This window comes from Perca flavescens, chromosome 2, assembly GCF_004354835.1.
Source record: "Perca flavescens isolate YP-PL-M2 chromosome 2, PFLA_1.0, whole genome shotgun sequence".
Taxonomy (NCBI): Eukaryota; Metazoa; Chordata; class Actinopteri; order Perciformes; family Percidae; genus Perca; species Perca flavescens.
Window position 1 is genome coordinate 867,063 of NC_041332.1, and position 17,462 is coordinate 884,524.

The window sequence follows — 17,462 nt, forward strand, 5'->3', positions numbered from 1 at the left end:
AAAAACCAACATGCTGGATTTTACATTTAGCACCTGAACTCCACTTGAACATGTTGCAGCAGACGGCAGCGTGACGTTTACATGTTGGACATGAAACACGAGTACTATTGTCGTGTTGTTGCATACGTTCCTTAAACAACAGATACAACGCTGTCTTTTCTGCGCCATAAACTCTATTAAACATTTAGTTTCTACCTTAAATATTATTCAATGTTTTTTAGTTTCACTTGATTTGTACTTTGAGGTAGAATTATTTTCTTTTTTTAAAACAAACTCTTATTTTCACACTGTCAGTTTTAAATGAAGCTGTCAATCTTTCCCTTTTATTAGTTTCTACTTTGTTTCATCAGACAGTACAAGATACTGAACAACATCACGTTTCATAGCACCACGATTACAAATAAAGTTGTATCAAATGTTTGGTCAGAAATTGTGAAAAAGGCACGTACTGACAAACAGAAAACACGGCTACGCTGAAAACACGTCTCATGTTTCTGGATCTTTTTCGACAGATTTAAAGGTGCAGTAGGTAAGCCTCATAAAACTAACTTACTGTCATATTTGCTGAAAATGACCCTATGTTCCAGTAGAACTACATGAAGCAGGTCATTAAAAAAACATCCGGCTCCTCTGGCTCCACCTACAGCCTGTAGTGAGATTTGCAAAAATCCACAGCTCCATGGTTAGATGAACCAATCAGGGACAGGGGGGGTGTCTAACTGTCAATCACTGCTCATGCACATTCATTCATTCTCCCTTGTGGGGGGAGGGGCTTAGGAGACCGTTTTGGGCTAGCGGAAAGGGGGGAGGGACTGAAAAGTTGTTGATGTTCAAATGTTTTGGCTAAGACCTGGATCTTCACAATCCTACCTACAGCACCTTTAAGCAACACAAACATTTGGAAATATTAAACATTGCTCTTCAGTTTCCCATTTATGTACAAGAAGAACTCCGTCCGGATAACACACAATACCGACAGCAGCGTCCCGCAGCAGGAAACAGGAAACGCTTCAGACTTCCTGTCCCTGGAGGGTTTAAACGTTTTGGATTTCCCGTCCCAGGATGTTTCAGGTCAAAGGGCCGAAGCGTCAGCAGCATCCCCGGTCAGAGTCCGGAGGGTTTTTAGGGATCTCACTGACTTTTCCAAACGAATAAACTGAGGAAACACAGAAATATTATCTCAACATTCTCACTAAAGTTGTTGGAATTTCATGTTCTAGTAGTTTACAGTATTCTGAAAGTCATGTATAAAGACTTTAAACATCCAGAGCAGGTTTGGAAAAAGAGAACACAGAGAGACAGACAGATGAATTCTGGGAGATGTAGTTTAATCTCACAGAGAGACAGACAGATGAATTGTGGGAGATTTAGGTTAATCTCACAGAGAGACAGACAGATGAATTCTGGGAGATGTAGGTTAATCTCACAGACAGATGAATTGTGGGAGATTTAGGTTAATCTCACAGAGAGACAGACTTATGAATGCTGGAAGATGCAGGTTAATCTCACAGAGAGACAGACAGATGAATTCTGGGAGATGTAGTTTAATCTCACCTGCAGTCGCTGCCGCCAGCGCTGATGACGAACTTATCGTCACAGGAGAAGCGAACGTTTGTGACGTGAGCAGAGTGGCCAAAGTAGCGCTTGTGTTTCGCCTGAAAGATCAGAAAGAGAAACAAAGAGATGAAAGACAGAAAGGTGATAATATCGCGTTTAAGACGCGTGGAAAGAAAAACATCTGAAGGCTTTAAGAATTCATTTTCTTTTGAAGTTGACTCACTAATTTCTCGGAGCACACACACACACACACACACACACACACACACACACACACACACACACATCTTTGTGGGGACCCGTCACCTTAACCATCACAACTAAATGCCTAACCTTAACCCTTAACCTCACCTTAACCATCACAACTAAATGCCTAACCTTAACCCTTACCCTCACCTTAACCATCACAACTAAATGCCTAACCTTAACCCTTACCCTCACCCTAACCATAACCTAATTCTAACCCTAATCCTGCAACCAAGTCTCAACTCTCAAACAGCCCTTTAAACTTGGGGGCATTTTGGCCCCACAAAGCTGTCCGGACCCCACAAGTACACTGGACTCCTGTTTTTTTGGATCCCATAAATGTAGTTAAACAAGAACACACACACACACACACACATGTTTTTGCTACATGGCTGGGACACATGACAAGGTGAGTACTGATGGGGACGCTTTCTAAATGAGCTAGAGACAAGGTTTCAACACCAAAAATTCTTTTTTGATTGTGGAATGCTGAAAATCACTTAAAATGTTAAGATTTCACAAATAAATGTCAAACCTGACTTTTACCAACCCTATGGGGACACATGGCAAATTCATATAAGATTTACACACACACACACACACACACACACACACACACACACACACACACACACACACACACACACACACACACACACACACACACACACACACTCACACACACACACTCACAAATTTCTCGGAGCACGGGAAGTCAAAGAGTTTAATGAGTCCGAAGTCGTCTCCGGTCACCAGGTTCAGGCCGGCGTGGGACACACAGGCGCAGTTAACGTCGGCCTTCTCCGAGTTACGTGGCCAAACGCCCAGAACCTCGTCTCCCAGGATGCTGAGCAACAAGACAAGGTATACAGGTGATCCATCAGCTGTGTGTGTTTATGACCCGCTAACAGGTTCCCTAAAGTGTGGCGGTGTTTCCGACAGCGTGGAGCATGTGGCGTCTGTCGGATGTAATAAACAGCCTCACCTGGTCCAGGTCGCCCAGGTGATTCTCTCAAACACTGACTGCTCCGAGACCTTTTTCCCCGAGGGAACTTCATGCACCTGCCGGGTGTAGCTGCTGCTGGAAACCTACAGGAAATAATACACTCCAGGTTTTACACTCAGGACATCAACACACAGGACTTTTCATGGGGCACGTTCAATCTCTAAACGGTGTGCACCATGTTGATATTGTCGTGTTGAAGGACATGCTGCCTCTGAATGGAGTGCAACGTGCTTTGAGTACTGTTGTCTCCGGTTTATTGGCTGTGTCCCAGGTGATAGCCAATCAGCAGAGACATGTCTGTAAACGCGTGGTAATAAAAAGGCAGAGAGCTCACAGCAGGGTGTTCTATATCCCCCCCGTTTCAATTTAAATACACAGGCTGCTACGTTTTGTCGGGGCTGAATGTGACCATGTTTTACACAGAAAATAAAGAACATTTCATGTTTTACACAGGAAATCAGGAAGGACTTTTCATGTTTTAGTGAGTTCACTGATGTATGAAGTGGTCACAGTTCCAAGACTTCTGTCAGTCACCAAAACCAACATTTAGGCTACCCCAGAACAAACTGACCCGGTACACTGGAGTCAGGATTAGGGCTTTCACGATTTCCATTTTACATGGACAAACGATCGAACTGAGCTGATGATTTGGACAGAGCGAGCTGAACATTTAGCGAGCAGCGGCCCACCAGAGAAAACACTTTTTTCCCCTCCCACATCATTAGAATATACATTTTCATATTGGAATCTATATTTCTTTTTACAACTCATATACAGGGTTTCTGCAGGTTTCAACAAGTACAATTTAGACATTTTTAAGACCTTTATGAATTAAATTTAAGACCTTTATCACGACATAAGGAAACAACAAAATGCAGTCACAAAAGCACTTGCAAAGTAAATAATAATAATTTGGACGAGCAAAAGAACACCACAGAAAAAATAAAACATTTCAATGATCATTATTGTTAGCGTTACATGGACGTAGGAACATTTAAGACCTGTTTAAAATTATTTCAGACCTAGAACACAATCCTTTTGCAGATTTAAGACTTTTTAAGACTTTTAAAGACCTCTGCGGTCATCACGAGCCACCGGTCTGCAAATATATTAATGAGAAGTTAGAATATTAGTTGAGAGTTACGTTTCTATTCTTTCTAACCTGGATGTGTTTGCTGTCGGCTGAGAAGTCGATCTGGATGACGGAGCCGGGGATGTCCTTACAGTAGCCGATCCTGTTCAGGGACGGGCCCAGAGAAAGGTCGTAGAAGTCCACAGCGCTGTCAACCGAGCCCACCGCCAAGAACCGGTTGTCTGGACTGAACCTGAACCCAAGAAAACCCAGAAAGAAGTTGAGGCACAATGCAGAAGCAGAGCTGGAAAGAGTACAACAATATTCTACTTCAGTAAAAGTACTATTACCTTGATAACATTTTACTTAAGTAAAAGTAAAATTACTAGTACAAAAATAATCTCAAGTAAAAGTAGCTCATTTAAAACTGTTAGCGTCTGTTTTCGTACTGTATGTCCTGTTATAGAGTCTGATTCATATCGTATGTCCTGATTCGTACCGTATGTCCAGTTATAGTCTGATTCATACCGTAGGTCCTGTTATAGAGTCTGATTCGTACCGTATGTCCTGTTATAGAGTCTGATTCGTATCGTATGTCCTGTTATAGTCCGTTTTCATACCGTATGTCCTGATTCGTACCGTATGTCCTGTTATATAGTCTGATTCGTACCGTATGTCCTGTTATAGAGTCTGATTCGTACCGTATGTCCTGTTATATAGTCTGATTTGTATCGTATGTCCTGTTATAGAGTCTGTTTTCATACTGTATGTCCTGATTCGTACTGTATGTCTTGTTATATAGTCTGATTCATATCGTATGTCCTGATTCGTACTGTATGTCCGGTTATATAGTCTGATTCGTATCGTATGTCCTGTTATATAGTCTGATTCATATCGTATGTCCTGATTCGTACTGTATGTCCTGTTATAGAGTCTGATTCGTATCGTATGTCCTGTTATAGAGTCTGATTCATATCGTATGTCCTGATTCGTACTGTATGTCCTGTTATATAGTCTGATTCGTATCGTATGTCCTGTTATATAGTCTGATTCGTATCGTATGTCCTGTTATAGAGTCTCTTTTCATACCGTATGTCCTGATTCGTACCGTATGTCCTGGATGGCGACGCTGCGATCTCTCTTCTTGCCCCAGACGGTGAGCGAGTTGACCAGCAGAACGATGAACTCTCCGTTCTCCGTACCGATGGAAACCATCTCTCCGTTGGGACTGTAAGACGTGCACTTGGCAGGATGACCCAAACTCACCTTGTTCAGAAGTTTCTGACAGAAAAACAGAACGTTTTAATGTGACTAATGACAAAGTCGCTCACGTTCAGAACGCAGCAGCTCGTCTTCTCTCTGGTTTTAACCCGGATGTTTAATCAGAGCTGGACGCAGCGTTGGAGGACGAGCTTCGTTCATTCTTCTGAGAGTTTCTCAGTGTAAATAAAGATTCATTAGGTAAAATAGCTGTCCATCTGTATGCTGTGCACACATTTTATATTTAGATGGATATCCTGTTTCGGCTTTGCTTTGTCTGTCAAAGCACTTTGCAAACTCTGTTTTTAAAGCTGCTGTATACATAAAGCTATGTTGTAACATGAGCAGATGGTTTAAATGTTTAGTACCTTATCAGCCAGGTCCCATATCCGGATGGTCCCGTCATCGCTGGCGGAGATGAAGACGTCTTTAAATGGATGAGTGGCTAGCCCCCAGATCCCTCCCTGAGTGTGTCCGTTGATCATGGTGTTGGACGCAGCGTTCTTCTCTCCCACCTCGATGATCTCTCCGTCTTTGGTTCCCACCAGGATTTTACCCTGCGGAGAAAAAACACGAGTCAGAAAAGTTATAGTCTCACTTTGCCAGACTTTCCTCCGCAGCGCTGCGGAGGAAAGTCTGACTAGTCCACAAAGCATTGCTGGATGGGAGCAAAATGAGCTCTGGTTAATTGACATCTCTTTAAACCAATCACAATCGTCTTGGGCGGTGCTATGCGCCAGACGGAGCCACGGTGCCTCTGCTAAATAGTCTCGGGAAGGAACTTGTTTTGGTGGAACATGGCTGGATTTAAAATCTTCTGGAAGGACTACGATCTCACAGAAGACCTCGTTGGAAAGGTCCAGATGTTAGCTCTCATGCTAAATGAACAGAACAACACTAGCCTGAAGCGGTTCGGAGATATCGGACATTATATAGCATGGATTGATGAATTTACTGTACGAAGATACTGTAGTTCCAGGCCGGATTAAAAAGCTTCTGAAAGGCCTAAAATTACTGGCTGCGGGTGCTCCTTCTGGGAGGAAGGCTGAGTCTAGCAGGTTGTCTGCCCAGTGCGGGCCCTTAGTGCTTATGTGGATACTACTGCGTGCATACGAAGGTCAGAGCAACTTCGTCTGATATGGTGGTCGTATTAAAGGCTGTACCAGACACGTGCTAGGTCTGGTACCTTCCCTCTGCAGAGTTTATATTGTGTTAGATTGCAGGGAGAGGTGAGGGGAGTGGTAATCGAAGGGAGGTATATTGCGGCCCGTTGGCTCCACCCCCGAGCCTTTTATGGACTTCCTCTTCCAACAAGGAGGTTGGGATTAATTAGGTGATTGGGGTTTTGGAGGGAAAAAGGTTTGAACTGGGAACAAAAGGAGCAGAGAGAAGAAAGGAGGAGAGCTGAGTGAGACAGAGGGGAAATTACTGAGGAGTGAACTGAACTAAAACTGTGTGATTAAGAGCTGTGACCTGGACTGGCTGACTACCCCACTGTGTACCGAACTGTTCTGGACGAGGACCCGTTTGTGGATGACCTGTGGATTAAAGACAACGTGAATGGATTTTGGACATTACGGCAGTAGATGGTGAAGTGTTGTGGAAATTCCCCTTGACCTGACTCAGCACCGCACCGTGTCACAGAGTACAATGGAAGTGCTGGTACAACAGTTGGTGGAGTCGAACCTAGCACAGCAAGCTATGCATCGAGAGCTGATGGAGGAACAACGTCACCAGACTTCTCTTCTGCGAGCTGAACTCAGCCAGTTGACAGCCGCCCAGGCCGGAAGGGCTGCTGGCTAGACTGTCTCAAGTCCCAAACCGAGTCTGTTTATATTAAAACTGACCGAAAAAGACGATATTGAAGCTTACCTCCAAGCCTTCGAGAGAACAGCAGCTAGGGAGGAATGGCCACCTGAGCAATGGGCCAGCCTGCTAGCTCCGTTCCTGTCAGGCTCTGCACATAGGACATATCAAGATCTGGCTGTTGACCAGGCGACAAATTACGACGTGCTGAAGAAAGAAATCCTGCGCCGTTATGGATTTAATCTCATTAGCGGGGCACAAAGATTCCACGATTGGACGTATGATGCCACAGCACCCCCCTGGGCCCAAATGCATGATCTGATCAGACTGGCCAAGAGCTGGCTAACAGCTGAGCCACTGACACTCACTCCCATTGAGAAAGTGGTCATAGATAAATTCCTACGCGCTCTACCGTTTGAAGCTAAAAAGTTAGCAAGCCAAGCTAACCCTCTGAGTGCAGATCAGCTAGTGGAACTAGTGGAAGGACAACAGGTAGCTTTGGAGGTTCTACGCAGTGGACAAACACGGAAGAACGAACCCTCCCCTCGTCAGAAGGAGAGAAAAAGGACAGAGGATCACGCCGGACGGCTGGCTAACGAGAGGGGAACACCCACAGCCTGCTCCCAGAGACAACGGCCTTTTCTGAATCTGGACGGCAGGAAGTGCTACCAATGATGGGGAGCCCGGACACATTACCTGGTACTGTCCAAACCGCGATGTCTCGATGCTTATGGCCTCAGCCAGCGAGGTGGTCGTAGTACGGCCCTGCAACTTGCTGACGACGTGCTGGGCTGCGGAGAGCGGCCCTTCCCCGGTCACCCTGGTAAGAGCCAACGGAAAGGACACCACGGCACTTGTGGACTCAGGGAGTATGGCGACCCTGATCAGACCTGAATTCGCCCAGTCACCTCCCCTGACTGACACTGTACCCATCACGTGCATACACGGTGAGACCAAAGACTACCCTACCACACCGCTTCACCTACAGACCACAAAAGGGCAGAGTACGGGGCCAGTGGGAATCGTCCCAAATTTGCCCGTGCCGGTCCTCATTGGGAGGGATTGCCCTATGTTCCGCCCACTATGGGCCAGTATGTCTGGGGATGTAGAGAAACGAGGGGATTGAGAAAGCCTTTCACGACCTGAAGGGAGCGCTGTGTTCTGGACCCATACTCGCGACCCCGGACTTCTCCAAGCCACTGGTGGTACAGACAGATGCATCTGAAACTGGGGTTGGTGCTGTCCTATCACAGTTGCAAGACGGTGAGGAACACCCCATCTTGTACATCAGCTGGAAGCTATTACCACGAGAACAACAATATTCCACAGTGGAGAAGGAATGTCTTGCCATCAAGTGGGCCCTGGAGAAACTGAAATATTACGTGCTGGGACGGCACTTCACCCTTGTTACGGACCATGCGCCACTGGTTTGGATGTCTCGGAATAAGGACAGTAATGCTCGGGTCACTCGCTGGTTTTTGGCTTTACAGCCCTTTGCTTTCTCTGTCGTCCACAGGTCCGGGGCGGCCCATGGGAATGCCGATGCCCTATCCAGGCGGGATGCTCTGGGGTGCTGGACCGCACCTCCCTCCAGGTCGGAACTGAGGGGCGGGGTGTGTGGTAGATTGCAGGGAGAGGTGAGGGGAGTGGTAATCAAAGGGAGGTATATTGCGGCCCGTTGGCTCCACCCCCGAGCCTTTTATGGACTTCCTCTTCCAACAAGGAGAGGCTGGGATTAATTAGGTGATTGGGGTTTTGGAGGGAAAAAGAGGAAAGCAGGTTTGAACTGGGAACAAAAGGAGCAGAGAGAAGAAAGGAGGAGAGCTGAGTGAGACAGAGGGGAAATTACTGAGGAGTGAACTGAACTAAAACTGTGTGATTAAGAGCTGTGACCTGGACTGGCTGACTACCCCCCTGTGTACCAAACTGTTCTGGACGAGGACCCGTTTGTGGATGACCTGTGGATTAAAGACAACGTGAATGGATTATGGAAATTGCAGCAGTAGATGGTGAAGTGTTGTGGAAATTCCCCTCATTGTCTACAATAAACTTTTCAACTGTTTTCCAACTGTACTCCTGGTGCCGGCTTATCTTCTTGAACTGGTGACGTGGACACCCACACCCCTGGGCTTGTCACAATATGTTAATAATCTGATGGGTCTGGTACCTTCCCTCTGGAGAGTTTATATGTTTATAATCTGACAGGTCTGGTACCTTCCCTCTGGAGAGTTTATATGTTTATAATCTGACAGGTCTGGTACCTTCCCTCTGGAGAGTTTATATGTTTATAATCTGACAGGTCTGGTACCTTCCCTCTGGAGAGTTTATATGTTAATAATCTGACAGGTCTGGTACCTTCCCTCTGCAGAGTTTATATGTTTATAATCTGACAGGTCTGGTACCTTCCCTCTGCAGAGTTTATATGTTAATAATTTGACGGGTCTGGTACCTTCCCTCTGGAGAGTTTATATGTTTAGAATCTGACAGGTCTGGTACCTTCCCTCTGGAGAGTTTATATGTTAATAATCTGACAGGTCTGGTACCTTCCCTCTGGAGAGTTTATATGTTAATAATCTGACAGGTCTGGTACCTTCCCTCTGGAGAGTTTATATGTTAATAATCTGACAGGTCTGGTACCTTCCCTCTGCAGAGTTTATATGTTAATAATTTGACGGGTCTGGTACCTTCCCTCTGGAGAGTTTATATGTTAATAATCTGACAGGTCTGGTACCTTCCCTCTGGAGAGTTTATATGTTAATAATCTGACAGGTCTGGTACCTTCCCTCTGGAGAGTTTATATGTTAATAATCTGACAGGTCTGGTACCTTCCCTCTGGAGAGTTTATATGTTAATAATCTGACAGGTCTGGTACCTTCCCTCTGGAGAGTTTATATGTTAATAATCTGACAGGTCTGGTACCTTCCCTCTGGAGAGTTTATATGTTAATAATCTGACAGGTCTGGTACCTTCCCTCTGCAGACGGAGCGGACGTTCTCCACCGGCTGGCCCGTCTCCAGTTGAAACGCTCGGCAACGCTTCATCTCCTGATCCCAAAGCTTCACAGCGCCGCCCTCTTTAGTCCTGTCAAACACACCAACAACTGACATCACGCTTTATTTTCAGAGTTGGGCTACATTCACACTGTACATTTAGGTTTAACAAGGAAAACGTTTTTGCTACGTTTTTGCAATATGATCTAATGTTGAGCTGAAAGGGACGGCTTTCTCTGAGGAAATAGACTGACAGGCTGGAGGTTGAGGGGAGAGCCGGGGGTCTTATATAGGAGGGAAAACAGAAGCCAATTATGGCCAATTGTTCCAGACCTCTGACCTGATATAAAAACTAGATGCGGACCTTTGATAACCGCTGGTCTACAGTGGTATGAAGCCATCACATTTAATTCAAGGCTAATGTTAGCTGCAGCTAGCTTCCATCACTGTTTTCTGGACTTTAGAGTATTATTGGCTTCTAGTTTCTGGAGTTCATCCCTTTTCCAAACTCTAGCTGGGATAAAGCCTGTGGATGTTCGAGTACTCACGGGCGTTCCTTCCCCCCGGTGACGATGAGTCCGTCCCTCAGCGTGGTGTACATGGTGAACACCGGGCCGCTGTGCGCCTTGGCAACCACCCGCACCAGGAAGTGCTCCCGCCACACGTACACGTCTCCGTTTATAGCGCCAGTAAATGTCAGGTTGTTCTGCAGAAACATTCAGCCAGAGGTTTAACACATTTTATTAATTTAAAAAGATTCTCTAGGACTGTAGAACCAGTGAGCTAAGGGCCTAAGGTGGCCCAGGAATCAAAGAACCAATCAAAGCAAGCATCGAAAATGTTAAAAAAAAGTGTAGGAAGTGTTGAAAAAACATTGAAAAAAAGCATTGAAAAATTGTTGAAGAAGAGTCAAAGAAAGCATCAAAAGCATCCAAAAAACAATCTAAAAAAACAATTGAAAGTGTTGGAAAAAGCATTTTTTAAAAGCCTCAAAAGCGCCAAAAGCAGAAAAAGGTGTAGAGCGACGAAAAAGCCTTGAAGACAGCGAATAACTAACTTAAATGACTTACTACAAATTCATCAAAGGGTTGAACACATCTATATATTTTATTTTGAAAGGTGAGGCCCCAAAGGCGACAGACAGCATGGCCTGCTGGGTTTTATTTTGAAAGGTGAGATGTGTCTTACCGCCCCGAAGGCCACAGACAGCATGGTCTGCATGCGGCCGTCCTCCACCGAGCCGATCACTCCTTTCTTGTAGACGAGCGAGCCTCCGACCAGCGTCCAGAACTTGATGTGTTTGATTCCCACCGACACAAACTGGGTGTCTGAGTCCGGTCTGAACTCCACCACGAAGATCCGCTCGGCGTGGCCGCCTTTACACGTCACCTTGGTGCCTTGATCAAAGGTCAAAGATCACACTCCGAGCAGATATTTTGGAGTTTGTTATTGATGCAAACTCAAAGTTTCCTTTAGCGTCATATTTAGACGCACTTGGTCGGGTCGTTAGGATTAGGGAAAGATCATGGGCGGAGTACAAAAGCGCAGTAGAAGTAGAAAGTGGAATGAAAAGAAAAGACTCAAGTAAAGTACAAGTACCTCAACATTTGAATGTACTGGTACTTAGTTACATTGCACCACTGCCGCCTACATGATTACATGATGCACATTCCTTAATGTTTCCCCTCTGGTTGTCAAAGACTTAGGTGCACGTATTTTGCGGGGGGTTTAGCGGCTTTTCCTCAAAACAATTTGATGTTTTTCAATACAAAAAATTGCAATTTTACCGTTATTATCACCACATCTGTATCTAAAAAACGTTGGAAAAGATAAAGAAGATAATAAATAAATAATACTCAAAAAGCTTAAAGACAAAAATGAATGAAGAAGTCCAACTACAATCATTAGATCTGAGTCAAAGTGAAGTTTGAATATTTGCTCCTACCACCAAGATCTGCAAGTATTGCTGCTTTTTTTTCTAACTTTTTTTCCACATTTATTTGGCTTATGTGCTGTAACCTAAGACTTATAATGACGTGGAAACTCTATAATCAAACGGGTGATTTTGGGAATATGAGATGGACTTTTGTACCTTCCTGCCACCTCCACACGGTGATGGTGTGTTCAGGCTCCACGCCCACAGACAGCAGCAGCTTTCCCGTGGCGCTGAAGTTGACGTAGCCGACCCCTTTAGCGTGGGAGCAGCGCAGGATGGACAGAGTCTGCTTGGTCATGGCGTCCCACACGTGGATGGATGGAGCAAGGCCTGGGAGAGGAGAACAGGAATATAGGAAGCAAAGAACTGAGGAACAACGGCATCGAAAGCATCAGAAAAAGCTTTGGGAAAAGTGTAGAAAACCCCCCGTGAAAAAACGTTGAAAAAAGCATTAAAATTCTTCGGAACAAAAATGTCAAAAGCAACAAAAAAAGCAATTAACAAATTAACAAAAGCGTCAGAAGCATCAGAAAAAGCTTCAGAAAAAAAAAAAAAAAAAAAAAAGAGTTGAAAATGCATTGAGAGAAACGTTGAAAAAAAAAACATAGAAAAGATTTAAACAAAGTGTATAAAAGCTATGGAAATAAACGCAGAAAGCTTAAAAAAAGTGACAGATAAAAACAATTGAACGAGTCAAAGAAAGCGTCGAACATGGCCGAATTGAAGTTGGAAAAAACAACAATGAAAGCATCGAGAAAAAGCATTACTTTACAAGCAACACTAGGTAACTTTTCCCGCTTCGGTTCCCCTACAGGTGGAAAGGGAAATTGTCCATTACATAACATTGTCCAGTTCATTCGAACTACAGATCTGCTACCCGATCTGGAAAACTTGCATAATGTAAATTAATGGAGAATTCTGATTCCAACCTGTAGGGGGGCCGAAGCAGTAAACGTTACCTAGTGTTTTTAAATGCAAGACAGCTTTATTTCCAACAACAAGGCAGTTTAAAGTGACATAAAACCTTACTGAGGAACAGTAACCCAGGACCGAACGGTCCAACAGAAGGACAGAAGGACTAAAGCTGTAAGATAGGAACCTAAGAACTAAAGTATCAATGGACCAATGAGGTTCTCTACATCGGAAAACAGCTGGAAGTGTCGGAAAAAACTGAAAAGAACATTTTAAGCGTCAAAAAAGCCACAAAAGCATAAAAAACACTGAAAGCATTGAAAATAGCGTTGAAAACAGCCTCAAAGCATCAACAAAGCGTTGAAAGTGTCATTTAAAGTTGATTTTTTTTAAAGCATAAAAAAATGTCAATGAAAGCGGCCAAAACTATTTAGTATTTAAAAGAACCCTCAAAAGGAAGCCAAAGAACTAAAGCAGCCAGGGACTCAGCATACTAGAAACCAGAGTATCAAAGAACAGAGGAACTGAGGACTTGAAACTAAGGTCTAAGCAGCCAAGGACTTGAAACTAAGGTCTAAGCAGCCAAGGACTTGAAACCAAGGGGCAAAGGGAACCAAGAAACCACCAACTAAGGAACTATGGTTCCAAGTACCAAAGGCATTAAGGTAGCCAAGGAACCATGGGACCCAAGGATCATGGAAGTATGGACCTAAGCCACTAATCTAGCCTAGGAATCAAGGACTAGTGGACCAAGAAACTAAGGTATTGAGCAACCAAGAACCCTAGCATCCTAGAAACTGTGGAACCAAGGTTATAAGTCAGAAAGATAGCAAAGGAACCTAAGAACCACAGTATCAGGGGACCAAGGAACTGAGGTTCCATAGAACTGTACAACCAGGGAACTTAGGTAGGAAATAAGGTAGCCCAGAACTCCAAGAAACTAAGAACCAAAGAATCAAGGAACCAGGGTTTAAACAACAAAGGACCCTAGCATCCTAGAAACCAAGGAACCATAGAACCAAGAAACCTAAGAAACCTAAGAAACCCAGTATCAAGGAACCAAGGAACTGTGTTTCCAAGTCCAAAGGCAAAAATGTAGCCAAGGAACCAAAGGACCATGGAACCATGTACCCTAGCATCCTAGTAACAGTGGAACAAAGGTTGTAAGTCATGAAGATATCAAAGAAACTGAGGAACCAGAGCACCAAAGAACCTAGGAACTGTGGTTCCCGGTACCAAAGGCTTTTAGGTAGCTAAGGGACCATGGAACCAAAGGAGGCATGCCACCAAGGAATGAAGGAAACAAGGGACTGGGAAGGTAAAGAATCTTTGAACAAAAGGAGAAATGAAACCACAGGATGTAAGGAGTGTCGGGGAGACCAGGCTGAGATTTAGGAGTTTAGGGAGAAAACGTTAGGGACCAGAGATTAGACGGTATCTACTATAGGATCATTCACTACTTCCCCAAATTGGTCACGAGAAGAAGGGGACTGGGACTGACATGCTGATTCAACAGAGCAAAACTGGTACGTGACTGCGTTTCGGATTCAGAGTTTTGGGGAAATTACATCATCAGGAAATTGGAAAATGAATGCTTCCATTGCAAACTCCATTAACACCTTTGGCCATGATCACACAGAGAATCCTTCCTTCTGAAGTCAGCGCTAATCAAGACGAGTCGTGTTTGGGGCCGATGGGTAATCGCAAAACAAATCAATCCTAAACCACATGTTAAAAAACTGCTGAAGCAAAACTACTGGAAAGACTAGACGGCCCGTCCACACCAAGAACAATAACTATAACAATATTAACGTTCTGTAAACAGCAGTGTCAAGCTTGAGTGCACGCTCCCGCTGATAGTAATTTACATGATACACTAAAACAGCATACATAACGTAAGATTAAAGGAATGTCAATCATATGAGATTTTGAGAGGTGTGATGTTGATGAAATGTTGTGGCCAGACAGAGAGGAGATTGGATGACCCATGAGGTTGATACATTTGCAGCATACTTGGTTTTTAACCAAGATTATTTATTAAGTTTTTACTTTTTCTTGCACATATTGTACAGTAGATTGAGACAGGGCTGTAGTACTCGAGTCCGGTATTGGACTCAAGACGGTTTTTCTATGGTCTTGGTCTTGTACTCGCTGGTATTTGGACTTGGACTTGTCTTGGTCTCTTCCACTGGTCTTGCCAAATATGGCAGAGTCCAGGTGTCTTTATTATGTTTGTAATAATATTGGAGAGAAAGTGAAACACTGGCCACCTGATAACCAATCACACACATCGGTTTTCTTTAGATTAGATCATATGATAGGGGGAATGGCTATACTTACAAATCCTGGGTGTTGTGACACTGTTTTTGCTTTTAGATCAACAAATAATAACTCAAAATGATTGTCTTGATACTGTCACGCATATGACTTTTGTTGTTGTTGTTGTTGTTCTGTCCTGGACTCGGTCTGCTCTGGGGGATATTTTAAGGGATCTTGTGGTTGGGGAGAAGCATAGCCTGACAGTGGTTGCTGGCCTGGTGTGTGGGATCAGGTGATGCACAGTAAATTACAGCTGTGCTTCTGTGTCAGTCAGTGGCTCAGTACTCCAGCGACCTGTGTTCCAATAACACTATATACTTATAGATAACTGTAGGCCTATGTGCCACCAGCGGAAGTGGCTACGAAGAGTTACTGCGATACCCGCCACTGCCAGATTTTACCCGCATTTGGTGGGTAGGCGGGAGCTAAGGTCAAGCCCTGAATGAAACCTGTTATTTTGATAGATTTACTTACATTTGAAACATGAGCTAATTCTTTTGATTGAGTAATCACCTTTGTTTATGTAAATGTGCCAAATCGAATGAGAAAAACTGTGATCTTTACAGCTCTAGATTCCTCCTCTAGGGACCATGAATATGTAAAGTAAATGTAGATATATTACGTCCAGTAGATGTCCCGCTCTTGACCAAATTGTTGGATAGAAAGTCCTATGTGATCATGGCTGTGGAGGGTTAATAAAACAGATAATAAAACATTCAAACCTCTGCATCGTACAACAGATCCAGGGTTAGCCTCTGTAAAAGCCTCTGAATCCCAGTCTTACCACGAACATTACAGACACCACATACAGTTAGAACCCGGGCGGACACCCAGCTAACACGGCTAGTTTTCCATGCTAAGAGGCGCTAAGCAAGGCTTTGTTCTCAGTCCGACTTGCTCTAGTTTCTCTACTGCCGTGCTCGCTCTAAAATGGAGACATTTGAAAACACAAAAAGTTTTCCAATCTTCCTCCACAGGAAGTTGTTTTTGGCGAGATGATCTAAACTAAACGTCTGCATCTGATTTATTCCAACTCACAGGCCCGAACGAGTGGCGATAACGAAACAACATTTAATTTACTTACTTTGAACTTTTAAACAACAAACATTCTAGTTGAGTGCTCGGTTATTCTGCTTAACTTTACAACTGATTAATTTACAAAGGTTTACCTTTTTTTCGCCCTTCGTGCAGTAAAAAGACGTTATTTTTGCCTTTTTTTCAGAAAAAAGAATCGCATTTTTCGATGTTTTTGTCGCCGTTTTTTGACGTTTTTGTCTAGGAATGAAATCCTGAGAGTCAAAAAGCGACAAATGCTTTTAAAAAACGTGGATAAAAGTGGCCAAAACGTCAGGAAAGTGACAAATAAGTGGAAAAATGCATCGGAGGCTTTTCTGATACTGGTATCAGTATTGAGACACCTCTAGTACTCAGTACCAGGAAGCAGTACATGGTATCAGACCATCTCTATTTTTCATATATTGTTAGAAATGCTCTTTACACGCCAACAGCAATAAATAACTTCTGGGCTCTGAAAAAGATCCGTGATCTGCCGACCAATCGCTGCCTCTCCACTGTACAAGCCACAGCTCAGAGTTTCTGCAGGTCAGCTGCACAGCGGAGGAGAAACTCAGGAAAGTTGGTGCTGGGACGTGAAGTTGTTTCTCCGCTCTGCCCTGAAGCAGCGGTGTGTGGGTGGAGCCCCGAGCTGATTCTTCCTTCACATCTTACTAGCTTTCCAACATTACCAACCCTGCCTTTTACCTTCCTGTTGTCCTCTCGGTGAAAACTGAAAACACTTTTTTTTATATTTTTTTTCTTGCTTTATTCAACTTTTTCTACACTTTTCCCCTTAGCTACCAACAGTATATACACCCATTTGGGATCGACCGATATGGATTTTTTAGTGCCGATACCTATTTTATTTTCATCAGCCTTAGCCGATGACCGATACGGGCTGCCGATTTTCTTGAGCCGATATTTGGAGCCAATACTGCTTTTTCTCTCTCAATTTACATCATAAAAATGTAAACCCTGCCACACTGGATTTGTTTTCGGGAATCTGCTCTGCCATTTCTTTAAAAAGAATAAACACAGATCAGTGTCACTTCTGCAATCATCTTACATTCATATCACCCAGATTATGTGTGCAGTGTGCATGGACGGGTGCAGGGTCTCCAGCTACACAGAGCTGCCTGTGGACGCCTGTCTGTAAATAATGCCGAGAAAAAAAATCACAAATATCGACCCGATATATCAGCCGGCCGATAAAATCGGTCTATCACTACTTTAAACAACTTATTACCAAAAGTTTTTTCAAAATTCATGGCCAATGAACGTCATTTATATGATTTTATACCT

The 17,462-nt window shown here is 43.9% G+C and overlaps 1 protein-coding gene across 2 annotated transcripts in view; it reads right to left on the reverse strand.

Moving 5' to 3' along the window:
* Window positions 1-850: 850 nt before the first annotated feature.
* eml6 (EMAP like 6) overlaps window positions 851-17,462 on the reverse strand; it is a 46,543-nt gene continuing 29,931 nt past the window's right edge. For both annotated transcript variants that reach the window (XM_028590407.1, XM_028590414.1), the window contains 11 exons: window positions 12,030-12,203; window positions 11,126-11,334; window positions 10,486-10,643; window positions 9,914-10,028; window positions 5,510-5,698; window positions 4,990-5,162; window positions 3,972-4,134; window positions 2,789-2,892; window positions 2,497-2,650; window positions 1,555-1,655; window positions 851-1,156 (listed from right to left, as the gene is read on the reverse strand). In XM_028590407.1, coding sequence (XP_028446208.1) covers window positions 1,132-1,156; window positions 1,555-1,655; window positions 2,497-2,650; window positions 2,789-2,892; window positions 3,972-4,134; window positions 4,990-5,162; window positions 5,510-5,698; window positions 9,914-10,028; window positions 10,486-10,643; window positions 11,126-11,334; window positions 12,030-12,203 — 1,565 coding nt within the window. In that variant the 3' untranslated portion in view covers window positions 851-1,131. The remainder of the gene's footprint in view (window positions 1,157-1,554; window positions 1,656-2,496; window positions 2,651-2,788; window positions 2,893-3,971; window positions 4,135-4,989; window positions 5,163-5,509; window positions 5,699-9,913; window positions 10,029-10,485; window positions 10,644-11,125; window positions 11,335-12,029; window positions 12,204-17,462) is intronic.